Below are 24,929 nucleotides of genomic sequence, written 5' to 3' on the forward strand. Positions count from 1 at the left end.
CTAAAACTGCTAACAAACTGCTTGTGGAGTTTCAACTGAACTTTCCTTTAATAAAACCTGACTACCCTGATTTCCATTGTTTATTTGCAATGTTAGCATTGCCGCTCCAGTAAAAACAAAACAAAATCTAGCCACCTAACATTAGTCTTGGCCAAAAAGCCATTCATACATATACAGATATACAGCTCTGGAAAAAAGAGAGACCACTTAAACATTGAGTTTCTTTGATTTTACCCAATTAAAAACCTCTGAAATATATAATCAAGAGGAAGATGGAAGATGAGAAGCCATCAAACCAATCTGAACTGCTTGATTTTTTGCACCAGGAGTGGCATAAAGTTATAACAAAGCAGTGTGTAAGACTGGTGGAGGAGAACATTTCAAGATGCATGAAGAAAACTGTGATTAAAAACAGGGTTATTCCACCAAATATTGATTTCTGAACTCTTAAAACTTTATGAATATGAATTTGTTTTCTTTGCATTATTTGAGGTCTGAAAGCTCTGCGTCTTTTTTGTTATTTCAGCCATTTCTCATTTTCTGCTAAAAATGACAATATTTTTATTTGAAATTTGAGAGAACTGTTGTCCACAGTTTATATCCTAAAACAACAATATTATTTTTAGTCAAACATATACATATAAATAGCAACATCAGAGAAACTTATATAGAAACAGAAGTGGTCTCTTATTTTTTCCAGAGCTGCTTATATGCAAAAAAACAAGAATTAATCATACATCATAGATACTACTGACCTCAGTAGTGCTCTTGGGTCTAAAAGTAATCAAATCCTCAGAGCAATGTTTCAATATGTAGTGTAAAGCATGGTGAGAGGAGCAGGGGGTAGGGTTATTCTGCTTCTGGTAAAGTTATAGAGATATATAGATAAATTCTGGTGTCTGTCCCATAAATAAAAAGTCCCTTCTGGTTTGGCTGGATACAGAATTAAATTTATGAATCAGATTTTCTTTAATTGAAACTGGGGGTGGTGATGGTGAAGATGAAGATAGTGCTGATGATGAAGATGATGATGCTACATGAACGATAAATCTGCCAACTTGGCAACGGTTTCCTGGACGCTTATTTTGTAGCCGTTGCTTGGCAATGCCAGCGTCCCCAGAGAGGGCGCGAGAATAGAAGCAGGGATGCTCGAGCTCTGTTCCAACCGCTGATGAGAAGAAAGAATCGAATGAGTGAATCGGTTCTTTAAAACAATGCGATTCAATGGACCGAATACAAATTTGGAGAATTCAGTGAAGTCTGGGGCTTAACTCTCAAGTCTCATCCTGTTCGTGTAGACAATTAATAGATTAAGTAAGAGTACGATGTGAATTGTGATGTGATGTGATGCTAATTGTGGGCGTCTGTCTGAGCTACAAACAAACAAACAGCAACGAGAACGATAACTGTAACTACATAACTGTATATATTGCATATATATGGTAAACAGCGTGTTCTTATTATGTTAGAATGTGAAACAATTATGTACACATTGATCTACATCGCGTAAAAAAACTCTTCGCCTCAGTTACGCCCGCGAATCGAATTAGTGGGAATCGGTTCTTGAACGCGACCGGTACATAGAGTCGATTCATTCGCGAGTCGGACATCATTTCAACTTCACAACTCGGCGCTCGGAGCAGAAGAGCCGCCTCAGGAGCTTCACACACGACACGGAGCTGGACAGACGGTGAAGTTTGATACGGGGAGTCGGAGAACGGCGTCCACTCAGACTGTTTCTGTTCGGACGCGGCTGAAATGTGTTTATTTTGAGCCATGCTCGAGTTTGGGACTCGCTTTCGCCTGACTGAAACATATTTGGCGACTCGTTGAATTGACTTGAAGAAAAGTGGGACTCGCAGGTAGACACGCGGACTTTCTCACAGCCTTATGAAGACAGCAGAGGTCAGTTTATATATATTGATCTGCTTTTTTTTTATTTCAGCCTGTGCAGAAAAAAAAAAAAAAAAAAACATTTGTTCATTTTTTTGTTGGGTGTTTGTGTCACCACTAGTCTGAACCACTAGCCTATACCCTGAGGAATGAATGAAGCTGGTCGCTCTGTCAGGAGGACTTCAGACAAGTCAGGCAAGAGAATCAGAGTAATATACAGATTAATAGTCAAGCCCGTCAAAATAAATATATTGCTTAAAAAAAGCTAGGTGTTTCCTGAACAACATTGTAGCTAACTAGTTAACTGTACGAGCTTGGTGTAGCACAACTTTCTCCCTGTTCTACTATTCTTAAAAAAAGAAAAGATAATACAAACGAATCCTTTATTAGTTCCACAATATGGACATTTAAAGTGTTACAGTATCAAGGGAGAATAGGATACACAAAAGCAGAAAGAGATAACCAACTAATATATAAGCATATAAACTTTAGAATCAAAATTCCTTAAGGAAGGTTTGCAGCCACTGCATTAAAAAAAACCTTTACTTTACATGTAGATATAAGTGAGAACTAAAGATAATCTGATTTTAATTGTTCATAACTACAATTGTCTTTTATTACAATATCCAAGTTGTCTGTGAGTTCCCTTTAAACACATTGGTTCTCTATTTGTGGTCTGTAAATGTAAGTTTGCAGTGTGTGTGTGTGTAAGCTTGGCTTCAGAGATTGTGTTTTATGACTTATGTATCTAGCTTCGAGCCTCCTTTGAATAAAACAAAAAAAACTCAGCAGTGGCAAAGAAAAACTCCCTCAAATCAAGGAGCAGAAACCCTGAGAGAAACTAAGACTCAAAAGGGGAATCAATGAAATGACAACGAGACTGACAGCAGAAATAGGAACACACCAAAAGGTGGATAAACTGGTTGTTCTAATTAAGCACCTAAGGCATTATAATAACACACTTAAACTTTCCTCAGCTGTTACTTTGTAGTACTGTGTAGTAAAAAAACACAGATGATTAATGCTGGCTTGGTCTGTCTGACTTCTGTGAGGTCTGACCTTTTCTCTTTTCTTCTTTGCTCCATGTTTACGTTATAGTTCTGTCCTGTCTTCAGATCTTCACATTAATATCACTCACACGCTCATTCAGACATGGGAGAAATCACGTTACGTAACATTACTTGACTGTCTTATGAGGACAGACAAAAGACACATTTCCTCTCTCTTCTCTCCTCCTGTCAGCGATTCGAGAGATCCTCTCTCAGATTCCTTTGAATTATTTCTCACCAGGCTATAAATAGGGGCTGTCGTACTCCCACCACTTTCGGTGCTGGAAATGGATGCAGTCTAAGAACAAGGCTTTAGTGGATCGGAGCTCTTCTCCAAGACGAAAGCAGGAGCTCAGCATCTGATTGGTGCACAGACAGTTCTTTGGCCATTCTGTAAAACTACGTATCTACCAGATCTGCCAGGGAAACAAGGGTAATGTGTGCTTGGTCCCAGTAATGAGTGTGTGCAAGTGTTTAGATTGGAAATAGCATAAATAGCTCATAAGAATGGTTAGAAGAAACTTCCATTCTGGTGGCTGTGATTGGTTGTTCTCGTAAATACATACATACATTATAAATAAAGCCAAAAACATTCCTTTTATGCCACAAATGTCCCACAGGTCTGATTTACCTCACAGGGACGCTGCCTCCCAAAAGCCATCTGTCTCTACACAATCAACAGAAATTATCCTCTAGAAAAAAACCTTTTGTCATGCAGTGCATGCATCATGAACAGTGTAATAGATTTGTTATTAGGAATCACTCACAGTATGCCATTTACAGAAGCCACAGTGGTCTTCAGAGACCCATGTCTGGCCTATCAGACAACGGAAATGCTATCTGTCTGTCTCTTTTAATGAGGGAAAGGGCACCTTTTAATTATTCATCTGGGATGTCAAAGTATTCCTTAAAGGCGGTTATTCAGAGTGCAACCGGTGAATTATAAATGACTGAGAAGCAGTTTTCCCTCCCACAGAGACTTGGTTGGTTGGTTACCCTTTCGTCATCATGTGAGAGCTTTTATACCAGCTGGCATTTACCGTTTTGGTTTTCCAGCTGAAGTCCCTTCCTATGTCTGCCATTGTAGTGTCCAACGGCCTCCTTTCATTTTAAGGAAACAACACTTGTGGGATCTCATACATTTTTAGCGCTATGCTAATTGCCATTTGCAGTGTGGAGTGTGTTAAGGACAGGAACCATTGGTGTAGCCCTTGTTGAAGTTGACTGAACCCCACATTTGACTTAAGCCTTTTTTTTGACCTAGGATTGAATAATGTGGCAGTAGTGCAGCAGCCTGTTTCTACTAACTTTGGGAATTCATGAATATTAAATCAGTTGTGACATAAGTGTTATAACATGCCTGCTGTTACACTGTCCCTATCCTTTATAACACGTCCACAGACCAGGATTAGGGGAAGTTTATTGTTCGCTTGTTAATTAAGCACATGGTGGAATGTGGACTAAAGAAGAAGAACTGTTATTAACATCATATTAATGTTGTGCAATATATTGTCAGTAATACAATACACACAGTAGTGCCAAAAGGGGGCATTTTTTAAGAAGTTATAGAAGCAGTAGCTGTTTACAGTGCGGAACTAAATTTTAAATACAAAAACTTATTCTTATATCTGCCTTACAGTTTTTTTTTTACTGCATTTGAGAAAGAACTCCAGACATGTTTCAAAACCATGAAATAAAACCTTGAAGACCGTTTTGTAAACCATTAAAAGAGGAGCGGGTTAGATTCATAGCACATGGCATTTATGATATAAAATAAACCCTACTTCTTAAAAGTCGTCCAAAAAAACAGATCAGTGTAGGACTTGTTGGAAAAAAACGGACATTGCGATATATTTTTTATGTAAATGATGTTTTGGCTGTAAATGGTTATTTTAAAATTGGTTTTAGTTTGAACAGCAAGCCAAAAATAGACATGCTATTTAATTTATATAACAGAGAAAATGGAAAAATTAAATGAAACCTGCAAAAAAAAAAAAAAAAACTATTTGTTGCTTTCAGCCAAATGTTTCATTTTGTTTACCCAAAACTATTAGTTTTTGTCACTGAACATCCCTCACAGTTATCTTACTGTAGCCTTTCTGTCAGCTCTTTGGTAGACAGGGCATTTAAGTGTGCAGCACTGACACTTATTGGATGTGTTTTCTTTAATACACCAGTAAAGTAAACTCTACATGCAGTTGTGGTGAAAGTCTCAGGTGTTATAACATATTTCAACAATCATGCCTTCTTAAAATCACTGATATGTTACCAGTTCTGTTGGCTAATTTTACCATTATCTTAAGATGCTGACCTGTATACACCATGAGTTAATTTACCGCACTGCTGCCACATAATTGGTGGATTAGATAATTCCATGAATGAGTAGGAGTACATGTGTACCTGATAAGAGTTTATCAGATCAGATATCAATATTTCTTTATTTATGTTATTTTTATTATTGGCTATGTATCTAAATAATGTGGCTGTACTAAGTTTAAAAGTGGGGAAAATATGATTGGATAGTTATCGACTGATATTCTGATCAAAATTTTTCTGAAATGTTTGTTTGCTTAAATTGGTGGCAAAAATCTATGAATATTCAGCTTTCTGAGACCATGTTCTTTACATATTGACATTAATGCCACAATGGAAAAAATAGATTAAGATACAGAAATATCTACTTTTTGATACAGCAATTAAGATGAGAAAGGCTCCTGAAATTATATTGAAATCAGCCTTGCTCAAAAAGGTGTTACTTAGCCTTTTTTAATAGGAATCAGTGATTTAGGAGTAAATACACATGCTCACACACACACACACACACACACACACACACAAGCCCGCGGTCTGGCTTCTTTAGAATACCTTGCACATACTCGCACACCTCCACACACTATTCCTCAGTGTGTTTCTGACTGAGTCTGCTGACTTCCTGAGAGCATGAATGTCAAGGACAGAGTTAGACAGCCATGAGAGAAAGCAACAAGACAAGTTCTCACTCCATATGATTACTCAAGCCTTATGAGAACGAAGGCTTTGACATTCAATAAAGCGCCCGGAGCTCCTCGCTGCGGGATGCAAAGCTGGAGCAAAGAGCAGAGCTGTGGGGTGTGATGGTTTAGGGTTATGGGGACAGTGGCAGCCCCTCTGGATCTCTTGTTTAAAGATCATCACAGGCCTAACAGCTGCCTCAGAAGGAGCCCACTGCTCACTTCTGCCCAGGCCAGTGTGAGTGTGTGATTGATTTCCCTCAGGAGCCAGCGCACCTCATGTGTAAGGGAGGTCAACATATGGTGCTAAGCCTGCCTGTAATTCTTCTACTGCTCTGTGTTTGTTTTTAGCCATTTGTGAGGATCAAACTTCCTCGTGGTTTGGAACGTGACTGTATTAAAACATCCCGTTTGTGTGTGGAAGGATCTTGGACTGGTTCTCACAAGAATGCAGAAGGAATTTTGAGGAAAAACTGAAAGAGCTAAGCTTGTTTCTGTGGTACTGAGGTTTAAGTTAGAAGTATGTTTAGGTGAGGACATAGCTTTATTCTGCTTTTGTACTATTTTTCACACTAAAAAGGTGGAATTTAAAAAAACTAAACAAATATAGTGTTTAAAAGCAATGTTCCTTTAAGAATGAATTTGCATATTTCTCCCTCTACAGTGCATAATAGCATTAAAAGATTCAAGAAATCGGGAGGAATTTTACTGCTTAGCATCTCCAATTATCACTCAGATGGTACTGCATTAAGATTCAATAGCAGGATATCCAACAGCATCATTGCAGTACTTGTCTATATTTTACACCCCTAATGGGAATACATTTTTTGGGAAGGTGGCATCCTATTACAGTACCACCCTAAAACTTAGTGAGTTTGTTAGAACCACCCATTCATACATATTATAACGGCAGACTGCATGGCTAGGTGCTTGATTTTTATACACTTGTGGCAATAGGACTGATTGAAACACCTGAATTCGTTGAATAAGAAGTGTGTCCCAATACCTTTGTCTTGATAACAGGTGTGTGTGTTTGTGTTTAAGAAAGAGAGAGAGAGAGAGAGAGAGAGCACCTTTGTGGTGCCAGATGAATACATGCACATGAACTCATCACACATATCAGCCTGAGTGCTTCAGGTTGCTGTGGTTTTATTTATGTGTGTGTGAGTGTGTGTGTCCGCTTCAGTGCTGTGACTGATGTAATTTTCACTGTCACAACACGAGCCCGTGCTCAGATGCACAGAGGACAGGGAACAGGGCAGAGTGATGACTCTTCTGTCAGCTCTGATCACACTCTTAACCCTATGTAGCAAGAGAGTACAGGACCTGTTGGAGAGCAGCTTGTGCAGTCTGACCACATGGGGCTTAGAGAGGGTCTGTGAGAAGCATTCTTGTAGATATTACAGCTTGACCTATATGCAAATGTTTTCACTGATAAGAATGCCAATTTTAAAGGCAGTGAAAAGTCTTATAACTGCTGATATCAGCCTGAATGTGTTTCTATATAAATCAGAATAAAATTGGCTTTGGGTAAAGTTGGAGTGGGTGATTTATTTTTGTCTTTTTTTAAGGGATGTCCTGAGCCGATCCTGTGGAACCGGCATTTTCCAAAAAACATTATATTTTCTTTTAAAAGAATGATTCAGTTCTGATCCTAATTGTAGTAGGAACTTAGTTTTAGATGTTACATTTTAATTCTAACTCTCCATTGAATGATTTATACTATGCTTTAGTAAAATATTTGTCTATATTCTACAGTTTTTACCACCCAGTTTGTATTTGTCCATTGACTATCTATTTCTAATCCATTAGATGCATTTAGGGACATTTCTACAACCCCATTTTTACTCTTGAATTTCGGTTAGAAACTGAACTATCATGGCATTGCTGGAAACCAGAGCTCCTGTCTTTCATTTTAAACCAATATTAAACAGCACATTCAGAACCAATAGGGGGAGGCTAATGCACACACTATACAAAAATACGTGACTGGATTCAAAGATATTAAACACAATACAGTTTAAAACAGTCCTTGTAAAAACTTTATCAAACTACGTAAATTAACTTAGAATGTTTCATTATACATCTGCACTAAAAATATAGTGATTTTGCTAGTGTTTACTATTGTTAATTAACAGCACATCTTTCCTAATTACCTTACAAGCACAAAGACAGCTCTGACAATGAACAGAAAATTTACTTTTGTGGAACCAGAGGGCTGTAAAAAAAAAAAATCATTTTATTCAGATTAAAGAAATGATTGGATGGCCTACCTGCATTCTTATCTAGGTGTTTCACATCCTGTTCCAAACACTGAGACATCTGATAAACACCTGTGTGCTTGGTTCAGAAACTTGCAGTGGTAAAAAGATAAAGAAAGAGGAAAACAAAAAAGGATTCAGACTAAAAAATTGTGTATAAAAAAGCTAAAAAACTGAAAAGTGATGCAGATTTTGCGTTTTTTCTGTATGATTGTTCATTTTGATTGGTTTTATTTTGTTTTCTGGGGAATTAATTATTTTTATTTGGAGCCAGTGTAGCAAAAATACAGTGTGTATTAGTCCAGTGCTGTGTTAGCTGAGCTGTAGGTGTAAGCTAACTTAATATACTTATGCTGTATGTCAATGTGTGTGTGTATGTTTGGTAATGACTGCTTTGCTGTGGTGTGATAGTGTTTATCTTATGTTAGTGTAAATTGGCTTTGAATTGGACGTTTTACATGAGGTAGCGTAGCTAGCTAGCGTGTGTTTGTTTATTTTTAGGTATGTGAGTAGGTTTTTTCTGCTTTTATGCCTATGAGAACACCATCTCCTGCTGTGTTCTGCACCTTTTTCTGTCACAGCTAGTCAGGCTGTGCATAGTCGTGTGTTTTGGGGGAGTGACTTTGAAAGGATAACCAAAAAAAGGGGCAGGGACAGGAAACAGTCTGGATTAAAAAAAAAACTGTCTATTTTCTACATAATCACCTACTGCCTTTTTAAAAGTGCCAGACAGGAGGCTTTGGGTGGTCCAGCAGATTAAGGTGCTGCCATTATGATCCAAGAAATGCTGGTTCAAATCCCAGGTCATGCTGCTTGCCTTCAGCAGCCGGAGTCCGAGTGTCAGAGCATGGCCACTGCTGCATCAGTGGCAAGACAAAAAAAACAGGTGGCTATTGTCATGTATCAGAGGAGATTGTTTTAGACTGGCTTTGCACATATTCAGGCAGGTTTTGATTTGTCATAACAGGCTTCTGATTCACAATTAAAAAAAACCTAAAGAAATTTAAATAGCAACAAATCACATTTCTAAATAGAAATGCTGTGACTTGTAAAGCCAGTGGTTTTAGTGGCTTCCAAAAACCTTAATCCACCAAGTTAACATCACAGTCACAATCGCACGGGGTCATTAAATTTATTATGCATTCAGTCTTTCAATATGACGGCTTGTTTCTTATTCAGATCTCGTCGCATCTTACTAGCGTCTTAGAAAGCACAGCAAAGAGCTGCATGGGTCATGTGCAGGTCCTTCACTTCGCTTCCATGTGTGTCTTATTGAATGAGTAGTAATCAATCTGAAATGCAATCAGATTTGAGATAAACATGTTTACTGTGGCCCGACACAGTCACAACTTTTCTCTGATATTAAAGGAGAATTCCATCGATTTTTCAAGACTGCTGCATAATTCAGTGATTGAGTTGTAAACAAAGTCATTCACAGTGGACATGAAATGCTTAAACGACTGAACCAGATTTCATTACAGTTTTACTGACTGGAGCCAGGAATTACCAGTTTAAATACAATACAGATTTTTATTTTACTGTTTAAAACATGTCTGAATCTCCACATTTTACAGCAAAATTCCAAAAGTTATGGATGGGACAGCGATGTGTAAATTAAAATCATGAAGTGTTACCTCAGGGGGCAGGTTGTAGAATGCCCACACCTGCATAGGTTGTGAGGTGTTATCTTGTGAGTGAGGTTGCAGACTGAATAGTGTATTCGTGGCAAGGTGACATAAAATATTATGATTATTATTGATATAAGATCTAGCGAGGACTGAAATTAGGTGGCAGATGCAAGTTACATTTCATTTTAGAAAGTTTTGCAACCATTTATCATTCCTTGATCCAAAGTGTTGCATGTAATAAGAATATGCCATAGAAGACAATTTCACCCACAGTGGACAGTGCAGTGGGTCATAATTATTGTGTCTGGCAGCATATTTCTAGAGTTGTCTATGCAAACAGAGAAGAAGACCCCACACTTATATCCAGGACATGGGGCACAGTGACAGTTCAATGTTCCATGTCACTTGGCATCTCAGTGTGTAGGAGTAAATGTTGAGGTTCAGATTTAAACCACACTGGACTGTTTATTTTATATTATTAACATGTTTGATATTTAATGCTTCTTTAATTCCAACATTACTCGCACTACACAGTATTCTAGAGGAAAAATACTGTTTGGTCTGGTTTTGCTGATAGATTTAAGAGATTTCTAGAGCCAAAAATGCAGTTGCCGTCTCATTGGCAAAGTAATTTACCCTGAGACCAGTCCTTAAGTAGAAAAACTATCCTTGAGAGAACCTACTCAAGGTTCTGGGGTATGAAAGGCCTTCTTTCAGACTCCACAACAACCCACTGTTGAATGCAGAGATTAATTCTGTAATATTATAGTCAAAAAAGATCATTTTCACCTGTGACCACAGATCAAACTAGCTCTAGTTTCTCTCCTTCTGAATGTACTGCAGTTTTACTGCTACAATCTGATACAGAACTTGAACTTTGTACCAAGGAAGCAAAGCCGGAAGAATGGCTAACCTGCAGAGCTCTGGTTTCACTTGTTAAAAGGAGAGGTATTAAAATGAGAAGGTAAGCGAGATGTAAAAGATGGAGCCTTTTCACCAGGATTAGTTTGATTGCGTCTGCAGATCAGGGATTTTAATCATTTTACTAAATCAGCAGGGCAGTTATCTGCTCAAGGTGATTTAAAAAAAAGATTCCGGACCGTGATTAATGTGTGAGATGTAAGATGAAGGCTGTAGAGAGAAATGAAGCAAATCTGAGAATAAAGAGATGAGGGTATATTGATTGTGCAGTATCTTCTATCTGTCACGCAAATCAGTGTTAATATACGAATCAGTAGAATGAACTGGTTTTGACAGTTTGACAATTTGACAGTGAAATCACTGTCGAGCATCTTAAACATTTTTTTTTTGCATCTGATGATCCCATGTTAAATGAAACACCATCGGGAGCACAACCCTTATTTCACAATTAAAGGAAATCTGTCTGAGTAAATAAGGTAAATTGAATTTATTCATAGACTAATTAAGCGTGCCAACTTGTGATGTGGTTTCAGATTCCGTCATAAAATTTCATCTCTGTAAGCAACATAATTAGCTATGGCAGGGACACCGGCACACACACACACAGAGCTTTATTCCCATTAACATTATTATGGGCAGCTCTCTTAATTACATAGCAGCATTATCTATCAGTAAATTAGCACAAAAGAGCAGTTCTTGTAGAATAAGCATGCTGTTCATTTACTGTTTATCCCACAGACAAATTAGTTTTAGGATGAGAACCCTGCATATGCATGTACCCTTTGGATATTATTTGTTTAAAGATGTCAAGCAAAAACCTTGAACCTCCATGTCACGATGAATGGACCAGTAGAAATGTTCCAAGGAGACATTTATTACTATTGGAAGTTGATATTTTCTGTAGATCTGTTTCTGTAAAGTTACAGTTTTGAAAATGCAAAATAAAAAGTTCAATCTGCTCTTTTTGTTAATAACGTGATAATCTCAGTGTTGTTGCATTTATTAGATATGTAAGGAATGTATGTAAACAAACTGAAAATGCATGATGAATACTAAGAAATGAATGCAACACAGTAAGCTTTCATTGTTTCTCCAATTAAACAAGCAATAAACTCTCACCACAAAAAAAACGTCATGTAATTTAATAAAATAACAATAAATGAAACACAAAACAATAAAGAGCACCTTGTGCATTTCGTATAGTGATAGAAAACAGTGTAGCAGTAGCGCAGTCAACGCTCCAGTTCTACACAGTGATACACAGTTTATTATAGCCAAGGGGTTCATGCACACACCGTAACCTCCCCAGGGGCAGTATTAAACGAGTAAAAAGCGAGAGAGGTGCAGTTTCTAAATGTATTGCAGAGAAGATGTTTGGTTTAATAGGATTAATCATACTTCTAATTCATGGTTTACTTCAAAAAAATAAGTGGGAACACTATAAATCTAATTTAAAGCGGTAAAAAAGTACAGTTTTTAAGTAAAATTTTGGAGCATTTCAATTGGTCCATGTAACTGAAAAGGTGTCCATTGCAAAATGCACTGTTCTCGATGAACAGGTTGTTGCAGTCAGTTAAAAACATTTTATCTCTTGAAATACTGGTATTTCTGGTAATTTCCCCATGTTTTTTCTCTGCTGCTTTTGTATGTGTGAATAATATAAGTAAAACTGAACCTGTATACGCATGCTGTATTGAATAAAACAAAAAATATTTTTTGTGAATACTGTTGTGCCAATGAGTGAGTGGAGCACAGTAATTTCTGATCCATTAGCTCACATACTGTCAAAGCTAAAGAAAAAGAAATATGAGAATACTTTTTCTACCCTCTCCTTTTTCCCTATTGAAATAAACAATTTAGCAGCCTTATAATTAAAGGTTTTCACTTTACTTTTAAGCCAAGAAATTGTGCATAACTGCTAATAATAGCGAATAATTACTCTTGGTCTATTTAAGTGCATATGCACCATTAGTGAGGTTTGACAAAACTGCCATTAGCTAGAAACCCATGCATCGCAGCTACAGCATTTCAGCTTTATTTCAGCATTTTGTCTTTCACAGAATATGTTTTTACCTGAAATTAATTTTGTATGTCTATGAATTGGGTAAAATAAAGAATTGTTCTATTTATATCACAAGGAATTATTATTAAAATTACTATTATTGTTAAATATATGCTTTTGTTTTCACTTCTAATTGTGGAACCCATCATACAGCACGACTAGCAGCTGAGACAGAAGTCCAGTCCCTTGTGTATCGCGTGCGCAGGGTCATGACACGCAGTAGACCTCTGTCTCCGGCTCCATTTCTACCGTCCACAGCCTCATTAGACAGTGACCTGCCACTTCCCCCGAGAGCAACAGATTCGAGATTACATCCACTGACTCTCTGTCTGCGGCTTCAGACACTTATAAATCCCTCTATCTCACAGGTCAGGGATCAGTGATGCCGCCAGGCCCCGGGTAATGAGGGAAGTGGTTCGGTCCAGGAGAAAGCAATCAAGCCCAGCTAAAGGGATGAAGGAGCGGATGCAGGAGGAGCAGGTGCACTGGGTGTTTTTTACTCAGAGCTGTTGTTAAAGAAAACTAACCTCATCGCCTCGCCACTGATTGCCTGCAAAGATGCGACTGCACACACCAAGCGGGCAATTTTGGATTTTTCATCTGGCAAAGATGATAAGACTAGTGTTGCCCATCTGATGAAGGCTATACTGGATGGCTTCAGGAAAAGAGGAATAGGAAGTACCTGAATTTGAGTCAAATGAGACTTATGAGTTGAAAAAAAAAAACAAGCACCGATTCAGCATGGTCTTGAAAATATTTGCATTTGTTGTTTCATTTGAAGAAGTGGTTTTGCAAGGCAAATGATGCAGTAAAACAGCACTAACACAACAGCACTCGTCTGAGGTCCAGAACAACCGTAGTGAGAAACCATGAGAATCAGAGATGAGACAGAAGGGTGTAACTTAAAAAAAAAAAGATTTAATTAGCTATAATTAGGGGACACTATAAATGGAGTGATATACCTTAATTTTGGGAGTTTGATCCACGCCCTTACTCCTCCTACTCTTCGACCTATATAAACAGTCACTTCCTCTCTACCTGCTTGTCGAACAACTCGCACCTGCCTCCTCCCCATCTTCCTCCTTCATTTTTTTCTCTCTTTCTCTTCCTGTTTCTCTTTGCCCAATCATCTGAGTTCGCCCCCCCTTTTCTTTTCCTTCTCTTTCAGTCAAGGGTGTGGGGAAATACTAGCAAATTAGTGTTTTGCAGTATGTATGTGTAGTTGTTAACCTCTTACAATTTCAGCTTTTTTACACCAAAAGTCAGTTGTTCCATTGCACTGACTACAATTTAAACACGCTGACCAATTCTTAAGGTCTAGAAGTGTGTAATGAATGTTTGGTCTCAACAGGAATGTGACTAAAAGAATGTTGCAGGACTTGTGAAACATGTTCCCTCTTGCATATGCATAAATTACTGAAGCGTCCCAGACAGGAAAAATCTAACGAATTGAACAAAGTAGGGTACAAAGCAACCAGTGTGATTTTATTAACTTAATCAACACCTCACCCTAAATATTTACTAAAGCCACATCTTAGCCTAAATCTAAACTTAAGCCACACCTCAATCTAAACATTACTAATCCTTCAACCAAAACTTAACCTATACCTCAACCTAAATCTATACTAAAACCACATTTCAACCTAAACATAAACTTAAGCCACACCTCACCCTAAACATAACTACTCATTCAACCTAAACTTAACCGACATCTTAAACTACACCTCAACCAAAATCTAAACTCAAGCTTCACCTCAACTTAAACCCAAACTTAACCTACACCTTCCCCTAAATATGAACTTAAGCCACACCTCAACCTAAACGTAACTGATACCTAAACCTAAACTTAACCTACACCTTAACCTAAATCTAAACTTCATTTATTTTTAAGCCTAAATTAAAACTTAACTTACACCTCAACCTTAACCTAAGCTTAACCTACACTTCAGGCTAAACATAAATGTAACCTAGACTTAACCTACAGCTCACTTCAACTTAAGCCCAAGTTACACCTCACCCTAAAATAAACTTAAGCCCCACCTCAATCTAAACTTAACATATACCTTATCCATACCCATATATTTAACCTACACCTTGACCTAAATCTAAGCTTAACCTACACCTCAACCTAAATATAAATATGACATAAACCTCAAACATAGACATAAACTTAACCTACAGCTCAACCTAAACCTAAATATAAGGCACATCTGTATCATACCTCAACCTAGGCCTAAACTTCATGTAGCCAATTACTGACTGGCTAGGGTACCTACAATCCTGTTTACCACAACACCTCTAATATCAGATTAAACTATGCCAATTTTAAAACACAAAACTAAAATCAGCAATGCAAATTTACATTGTAAGAACATAACTACCACAGTAGTGATATAAATGATAAGCATAAAGATAGAGATAACATTAAAGAGCCTGCATATTCCTTTAAGCTCAAAAGATTCACCTTACATTAGAGATTAAGTAATTGTATGGCACATACATGATTCCATGTGAGTGTGTTTGAGTGTATCTGGGCCACGCCGTCCTCACCTAATACCCAGGTGTATGGTTGTTCTGGGGGCAGGGGTTTGTGGGGATAATGTGGTGCATGGCATACCGCTCAAGCCTAGTTGGAGCCTAATCACGGCGAGTGTAGATGTAGCACGGCGCTAGCAGGGTGACGTGTTCTGTGTAAGCTCGATGTCCCAGCGGCGCTGAGCACGATTCCCAATGCTAGGCTTACCTGCTGACAACAGCAAACTGAGCACGCTCCGTACAACAGCTGTGCTTCCTCTCTGTCTCTCTCTCTCTAACTATCTCCCTCTCACTCTCTCTCTTTCTCTCCTGGGTAAAGAGATTTTGCCGTCAGCAGGATATTCATTAGATAGCCCTGTTGAAACAGCACCTTATTTCTATGTACATGGGATCTTATTACATCTCCTTGCGCATGTAGACAAACACACACCCATGCTCACTCCTGTTGTTTCCAGTTTGCCCTCGTGTTCTTAGCTGATGTATAAAAATCTGAAGGTCAACAGTCATAAGTAGAGATAGGTGTTTATGGTTACTGTGATAAAGTACACCAGAAAATGGTACAATAAGCATTCCTGAGTGTGTGGTAGATAAGGTCAGCACTTCTAGAACACTAACTAGCTGTTCGTTTCATTGCTAATAGAGCATAATTAGGTCTGGTAAATGCTCACTTATATTTCTTTGTATTTAATCTTTTTCTTTCTTTTGTAAATGAATATGTCCACTGTCCATCACTACTGTATGCCCGCATACAGTACTTCACATGCATTCATTATGTTGTCATGAGTGTTAAGTAATACATCCACTAGAGGACAGTTAAAAAAAAAATTGAGCAAAACAGTTTAAAGAGTTTATTCTTTGTCTTGTCCCTGTGGTGTGGCTGTGTTTCACATGAACTATTGGCTACACTGTCCCCGCAATTTCCAGTGGTATTTCTGTAAGTATGCATACGCTTTCAGAGAATGTGCAAAAATATAGGTGAATTGACTGCAGGCCACTGCATATGTGCAATAATAAGTCTTTAAGATTTAGATCAGCACAGTGTGTAAAATTTAAAGGAAATCCTTCATACCAGTGGGGCTCCTTATGGCCTTCCAGACCTTCAGAGAAGTCCTGAACATTTCTGCCAATTGCAAAAACATAAAAGAAGAAGATGACAAACTCCTGCACCTGATAACTAGGGTTATACATAGGGCCCAACCCATTCCTTAGTCCTATACTCTACTGTCCCTCTCACTCATGTTAAACTACACAAAAAAGACAAAATACTACACCTGATAATTAGGTTGCTGCAGGCCTGGTAAATATTATATAATAAAAATCTCAATATTAACTGATCTTTGTTACAATTTTGATTTATTTAGTTCTTACGTAACAACTGAAAAAAGATCATTTCATTCAGTTTCTTTTAGTTTAATGTCAAAATAGCAACAAATAACACCATTTATTAACTTTTGTTTCTTTCACATTTATTTTTCTCTAAAAACCAATATAAAATCAAATGTTTTATTTAGCTATTTTTTAACAATAGTAAGCAGCTTCCTTAAACATTGCAAGCAGCTTATATACTGAACAAGGTGCAAAAATAACCTCTTTATTTTTCATTTAAGGTAAAGTGTAAAATGAAAATCATTGCTTTATGAAAGAGATCTTTACAGGGTTCTGACAGATGCACAGGCCTATCTACTGAAATGACCTCTGTATAAAAAGATGTACAATCTCAACAGCCCATTTTGAAAATCACATTAAAACAGTAATTCAGTTAATCAAATTAATTTGATTAAACTCCCAGCACTAGTTTTCTTTGGCCAATCAGAATCGCTTATCATTATTAAGTCTACTACACCATGAGATGATCTGACACGTAACAACATAAAAAATTAATACACAAACACGAGACAATCTGGCACCTAATAATTAAGGTTGATGTGCCCATTAATGATCCAATCAGCAATACTGCCATTACACTTGATTAGGGGTGGGAATAACCGGGCATTTCACAATATGTTATTGTAATGATATGTTGCCCAAGATAATCTGTATAAAGTGATTCTACAATTCTCTATATATAATAAGACAATTCTCTATAGTATATGTGTTACTAAAGAGGGAGTCTTAGGGAGTTTAGAGTGCCTATATTTCAATAAAAATAACAATATTTGATACCACGTATAGATAAGATATTATACAATATGAGAGAACTGATACGATTTATCGCAATGTTGCAAAGTTTATTTATCTTAAACTTAGTTTAGTAACTTAGTAACTTAAAGAACAATGCTTGGTAGTATTACAATTGGCAATAAGGTAGAGCTCCTCATTGGTCCTAACATTGTTGGGTTTAACTACCAATAAAATTAACGACTCTCGGAATCAATTAGTAGTGTTCTAATTTTCAGAAGGTCAAACCAGTTTTGTTCAGAATAATGGCACTCTGGAACTGGCCACTGGAGATTCTTTATTTGTCACTGACAGCAATTTATTTGATTTTAATCTTGTTTAATATTTCTTAAATGCAAAATAAAGGTGAAGGCTTGCAGGTGTGGTCTGAGCCTACATACGCTAAGATGAGCTAATTTAGAACAAATTAAAGCAGTTTTTGCCAAACGTACACAATATAGGCAGGTGGTTTTAATATTGTGGCCTATCTGTGTATAATGTTAAATGTCTGGCAGTGTGGTGATGCTATTTTTTTGTTATATTTTGCACTCTTAGGTCCCAGGCTCCTGGCCTTGGTCTGCAGGCCATGCTGTGGCAGGACTGTAAGGGTGTGGAGGCTGGCTGTGGGGGCAAAAGGCGTTTGCGTTCAACTGTCATCGCCATGAGGCTGCCGTGCTCCTTTTGGTTCCTGCTGCTGTTCAGCACTGGAGGCCTGCTGCTCCTGCTGCATCTACAGGACCTTACAGAGACCATTCAGCAAGGCCCAGGTCAGTCCCATCTTCAATACTGGTATTCACAGAGTTTGATATCACTTTTTAAGGTCTTTTCATGCCTGCTCTTTTCAGAACTGGTAAAGTCTGTCTATGCCATACTTGCGATTCATTTGGGCAGCTGTGAATAAAGCAATCACATTGGACATTGCCCAAAACAATCAAACTGACACCTGCAGGAGGAGGTGGCCTCAAGACCTCAGCATAATTATTGAGGAGACAATGTTCGCTTGTCTTTGGTGAACAATGTGACATAATTGTGGAGAAAGGGAATAGCCACGGATGTCACACTGGGGCTTTGTTAGGCGGACAACCTCCACAGACAAAGACATTATGTGACAATGCCTGTGATTGGTCGGCCGTGTAGGCCACAGGCTAGTTAAACCAGAACGTATATCAGCTCATTCAGCTTTGTGGAATTCTCGCAAATTACAGTATATTTCGGGAGAAGTATGTGGAGGCCTTCAGTTTGGGCCCAAACGAACTTTAGAGTAGCTAATTTGTAGTAAGAAAAGGATCTGTCCTCAATCAGACCAAACTATCACAGGTAAACAGCTTGTCATGTGCAGTTTTACCCAGTTTAAAGCCCAGATAATTTCTACAGCTATGAACAAATGCGATCTCTGACATTACTCTGTTAAATAGCACTGAAAATTGTACTGGTCCATAATACCGGGCCTTCTTTTTGTATTTACTTTTTTGCTTCCGCCACACACAGGTTTGACCAGTAAGCAGAGAAAATGCTATCATTTCGTTTGTTGTGACACATTTTGGTGCACTTGGATTTTTTAAAATTAAAATAACTAACCTAACTAAAAGAAAACTGCAGTTAAAAACTTGTGTAACTAATTCGGAAAAAAGAGAGTTACAAGTGTGAAAATGCATGTGGTATGCATAAAAAACACATCTATTACACTTCTTTTTTAGACCACTTCCCTAACTTACATGTCTCATCCATATTATTCATCTTTTGTATGTATCATTTAATTTAACTCTAAGATAAAAATGAGGGATTTATCTGAATTGTTTATCTAATCTGATCTAGCTGTTTCTGTTGGTACTTGGCTGGTACTAGGCCTTAGATCATTGCTGTCTTTAATTGTATGCTATTACACTTTTGTTGGTATACAGAGCGGTATGATAACCACAAAGAGGTCTTAAAGAAAGTTAATCGAAACAAAGATTATATCAGAGTTTATACTCCTTCTATTTTGCCACTTGCTTCTTGTGTTCCAGTAGATAATCTTTCTTGAATAGTCAACTTGAATCAACAGGTATGAAAGTTTCAATAAAGCTAAATCAGCAGAAAACCAAGCGTCTTGTAATACCTTGAGCAGCTCACTCTAAAAATAAATGTTCTAAAACTGATTTTAGTTTCCCAATATCAGTCAGATGAACCACCACAGACTGCAAAGGTTCCTTTAAACTTCAAGTGTGTTTCTAGAATAGTTCATCCAGCCAAACCAAGAACTATTTACAAATCTTTGATTACAAGACTGTGGATTCTGTGAAACAGAGCTGGTCTTGTTGATGATCACTGCTGAGCTGAGCAGAATGTTGCATCCTTGCATTCCCACTGTAACAAAGGAGTTTCACATTACTCTGCATTCTAGCTTATTGCACAGGCGATTAGTAAAGTGTCTACACACCATATGCTGCCTTCTGCAAAAGGGTCTCCAATAACTCCCTGAAATAAAGCTCATATCACACAGTGCCCCAAGCATGGCTGAGAGAAGAGCCATCTCCCAAAATGCTGCGCTCGATAACGGCACCAGCATGCAGCAAGCTATAGCATGTCTAGTGGCCTATATTACACTGTGACTTCCCTGCTGGGCTGTTAGAAGAAGCAGATATGAAGTGTGTTTTCAGCATTGCCACACAGAGCAGCCAATAACAGAGCATCAGAGCCTTATGAGAAAATTACATTATACTGATTTCAAGATTCACATGGGAGACATCAAATGCAGTTTGTTTTGTGAGGGAGCCTTTTCTTCCTCTCTCTCTCTCGCTTTCTTGCTTCTTCTCTGTCTCAGTTTTTTTCTCTTTCTGTCTCCAGAATGTAGGTCAGTGCTAAACTCTACAAAAAAGGCTTAAAGAAATAATGTTGAGGCAGTTTCCACCCCTGTGCCTTCACACTGACGTTTAGCACAACAAAGAAAGGTGCATATTCTGAAAAGGAGGTTAAGGTCATGTTTAGTTTGATTATCAGGTGAGCCTAATAATATTCTCCAGTGGAAATGAAAGGAGAAAGAAATTATCCGCACAATGCCGCAGGATTTCATAGCCACAAACTGAAATGAGATTTTTTTTCTTCTTTTTTTAATTTCCTCATTATATCCACTGTTTGCTTTTTGAAGAGGCAAAACGACATTATTAGAAAAATAAACAGAACAATGCAGAAAGTTTTAATGCAGACAAACAGACAAATGTAGAAACTTGAGACTGAAAGCCTGAAAGGTCTCTGAAATGCCCCCTAGAGTAATATAGTGTACTCCACCGATTCTTTTCTCATGATCAAATCATGGGCTCAAATCTAATCTCAAAATGTTTACAGTACGTCTATGATTTGATTAATTTTGAAATATGGATGACATTTTTTCTGGGATTTATTTTTTGTTGCTCAGAAGATTTTTGGGGCCATCACTTTGCGTGGTTTTGACAACAGATTCAGTCAGTTATAGTGATATATAAATAATCTATATTTTTAGAGATCACTATTTTATTTATATATTATGTTGTATAAGAAACGTTTTGTGACTATGGGGAAAATGTATGACTATGGAGGAGGATTTGTGAAGACAGTAATACATCTGGTTTTGAGGGGAAAAAAATCTAATAAAACAATTGGCCAGACCAGTATGCTAAGGGAGCTTTTAAACACATGTAGTAGCTAGATAATGTAGCTAGCATTAGCAGTACATGCTAACCCTAGCAATAATGAACTGAAAAAGGTAGTATTTTTTTAGCTGTCTTACTAGAGATTAGGGGTGAGAATCATCACAAATTGTTGCCCACAATAAAGATCATATCATGATACTGTGATTCTGTGATAATCAATATATATTAAGTATAGAGATGTATTTACGGGTGCCAGTTTCACAGAATATCACAAACAATATTCTTTGCCACCACATGGAGTACTGAAACATTAACTTTAGTAAGTCAATTTGGGTTTTCAGGGAGTTTAGAACACTATGAAATACTGTGTTTCAATAAAGAAATTAATATTTGACACAGTGTATTAATAAAGTATCACAAACAAAAACTATACCCTATATTGTGATATTGATGCTTTGTTTTATGTTTTAGTTTTATTTTTTATTGCCATGTGTTATGTATCGCAACCTATCACAATGTTGTAGAATCATTAAAACACCATACATTGATAAAAACCTCAATTTAATTTTAAAATAAACTAAAACCAGCCTCTACATTAGAATGTAAGGTGAAGTAAATACATTTCCTCTGACTGTGTGCAGGTTTTTGCGTCATCGTCCTGTACATGCTAACATCATAAACCATGATTCAGCCCTGAAGTCAATGAGCGGTATCTCTTTACACTAAATGGAAACCTTTATGGGTTTAAATGATGAAAATGGCTTTAATAATGAAATAATGAAAGCCCTTGTTCTGACTATTTAGGACTAACTAGAGCAGTGCTGAGCAAGTCAAGTCAATTAGTATTGACTGCAGACCTGTGTACTCAGTACTCAGCGGTGAGGAACCGAAGAAATTGTCCGATAGCATCTGTAAGAGGACTCCCCCATCTGTCCAGTTTCTCATCATAGATCACCCTCTTAATCCCCGGAGCATTTCAAAGGTGTTGCTGTGTTTTGAATATGCATATTGCTGTAGGGCTGTCTCAGTTACTCAGTTAAGCTGGATTTTTCTGTCAAAAATAATTAAAGTGGATGTTGTCAATGATGTTGAATAATGATAATGTATATTTTTTACATTTTCTTAGTCTCTTTCTTCTGCTATTTTTTTCTCACATTGCAGCAGAGTCTAATGGATACAGCCATATATATATATATATATATATATATATATATATATATATATATATATATATATATATATATATATATATATATTTACACAGTGTTTTTGAAAAATCTTTTACTTACAAAGCCTACTTGTTTGCCATTTGTTTTGCAGTAGAGTATTTTGTAAAATATTATAATTGTAAAATATTTTTCTTCTTCTATAAAGTATCCAACTTGGAAAGGCAAGGTTTTGTTAAAAATTAATAGAACTACATAAATAATAGAACTACATAATGCAAATTTACTTTACACAGTAAATTAGTTTGACCTACAAAATATACTTACACTGTTTTTTATAATATCATGATCTTTTATAGTATAATTATCAAAAACCTTCTATAGCTATAATGCTAAAAATACGATTTACAGCCCTAATTTTGAGACTGCTGTATTGCTCTAAATGTGATGTGTGTCAGATTTACAGAACTGAGTGTAGCTGACTTAATACTCACTTTGTGCAAATAATGACTCTTCTTCATTCATGAAAAGATTCCTTTAATCCAATAAGCTTTTCCTTTTTGAGCTGTGTGTCTAAGCTATTAGCTACGGCTCATGAACCTGAGCGCCAGTAAGGACTCGTGGCAGGGTCTCGTTGCATTATATTTACACTGATTAATCCAGCCACAACTAGTTCCTTTACAGTCGTTCATACTGGAAACTTACCTGCTCGTCCCTCTCAGCGTTCCAATTTGTACCATCTGGAAATGATTGAAAAGTGAAATCATCTGATGGTGCGCGCATCTGTTTTAATGTGGGCCAAGCCAGATTGAGAGTGATGAAACATGCCCAAGAGAAATACAGTTCCAGCTTTCATTTAGACAGACTGGCCGCAGATCAATTATTTCCCTGCGGCAGCCGCTGTGACTGAGCAGTGCTGGTGGTAAATAACTAATCATAAGCATAAATAACTCTGATCGCCCACAGAAGTGCTGAATATTTAGCTTTATTTATCCAGGGGTGTTTGCATTTTTAGTAATAAACAAAATTTAAATACAGTAAACCTAGAAGCACATATACACAGTGCACACACAAGTTCACTGAATTTACGATTATTTATCACAAGGGAAGATGTAAATTTTGCATGGTGTTTTTTTGGTATTAGTGTTTTGCACAGTCCACAGATACAAAAAATGTATCTCAATATTTTATTATTGAAAACTGTACAATACCTTAAAAAAAATATTTTGTTACGGTACTTTAACCCAATCAGCACCAGGTGCTGCAACTGTCGCATAAATAGCACCAAGTCGTAATTTGTTTTGTAATTTCTGTAATTTTCGTCATCAATAATCAGCACTCCTTCAAACTTTCTTTCAAAACCGACTGGCTTCTGTGACCTGTTTACCAATTTATTCCTCAGTAAACAATGTTTTAAAATATTGATTTGAATTTGCACTCGATTCCTGAACTGATTTACTCAATAGGTACATTACATTAATTCCTGATATATGAATTTTTGATCATTGAGATTTAGGCAGGTATCGTATCGAAAGTCATAATTTTTGTATAGTGACAACATTATTAAGGATTGAATAGAATGGTTTCATGCACATTTCAGATACACCTATTTGAACTACAGTGCCCTCCATAATTATTGACACCCCTGGTTAAGATGTGTTCTTTAGCTTCTCATAAATTGAGTTTTGTTCAAAATAATATAGGACCACGATGGAAAAAAAGAGTAAAATACAACCTTTAACTCAAGTGAATTTATTCAGTAGGAAAAAAATCCCACATTAAGAAATAATTATTTAACATCAAATCATGTGTGCCACAATTATTAGCACCCCTGATGTTAATACTTTGTACAACCCCCTTTTGCCAACAAAACAGCACCTAATCTTCTCCTGTAATGTTTCACAAGATGGGAGAATACAGAAAGGGGGATCTTTGACCATTCCTCTTTGCACATTCTCTCTAAATCATCCAACGACCTGGCTCCTCTCCTCTGCACTCTCCTCTTCAGCTCACCCCACAGGTTTTCAATGGGGTTGAGGTCTGGGGACTGAGATGGCCATGGGAGGAGCTTGATTCTGTGTGCGGTGAACCATTTCTGTGTAGATTTGGCCACATGTTTAGGGTCATTATCTTGCTGAAAGACCCAGTGACGACCCATCTTCAGCTTTCGGGCAGAAGCCACCAGATTTTGTTTTAAAATGTCCTGGTATTTTAGAGCATTCATGATGCCATGCACCCTAACAAGGTTCCCAGGGCCTTTAGAAGAGAAACAGGCCCACAGCATCACTGATCCCCCGCCGTATTTCACAGTGGGCATGAGGTGCTTTTCTGCATACTCAGCTCTTGTGTTACTCCAGACCCGCTTAGAGCATTTGTTGCCAAAAAGCTCTATCTTTGTTTCTTCTGACCAAAGCACACGGTCCCAGTTGAAGTCATAGTACCGCTTAGCAAACTCCAAACGTTTGCGTTTATGATTGTGAGTGAGAAATGGTTTCTTCCGTGCATGCCTCCCAAACAGCTTGTTGGCATGTAGATAGCGCCTGATGGTTGTTTTGGAGACTTTGTGACCCCAAGAAGCTACCATTTGTTGCAATTCTATAACAGTGAGCTTTGGAGAACTTTTTATTTCTCTTATCATCCTCCTCACTGTGCGTGGTGG

General features: G+C 37.4%; 1 protein-coding gene across 1 annotated transcript in view; it reads left to right on the top strand.

The window, feature by feature from the left end:
* Positions 1–1,544: 1,544 nt before the first annotated feature.
* The window catches only part of si:ch211-269c21.2 (carbohydrate sulfotransferase 8), a 73,912-nt gene continuing 50,527 nt past the window's right edge, over positions 1,545–24,929 (top strand). The window contains exons 1-2 of the mRNA XM_022684144.2: positions 1,545–1,905; positions 18,052–18,263. Of these exons, the coding sequence (XP_022539865.2) occupies positions 18,083–18,263 (181 nt within the window). The 5' untranslated portion in view covers positions 1,545–1,905; positions 18,052–18,082. The remainder of the gene's footprint in view (positions 1,906–18,051; positions 18,264–24,929) is intronic.

This window comes from Astyanax mexicanus, chromosome 10, assembly GCF_023375975.1.
Source record: "Astyanax mexicanus isolate ESR-SI-001 chromosome 10, AstMex3_surface, whole genome shotgun sequence".
Classification (NCBI taxonomy): domain Eukaryota; kingdom Metazoa; phylum Chordata; class Actinopteri; order Characiformes; family Acestrorhamphidae; genus Astyanax; species Astyanax mexicanus.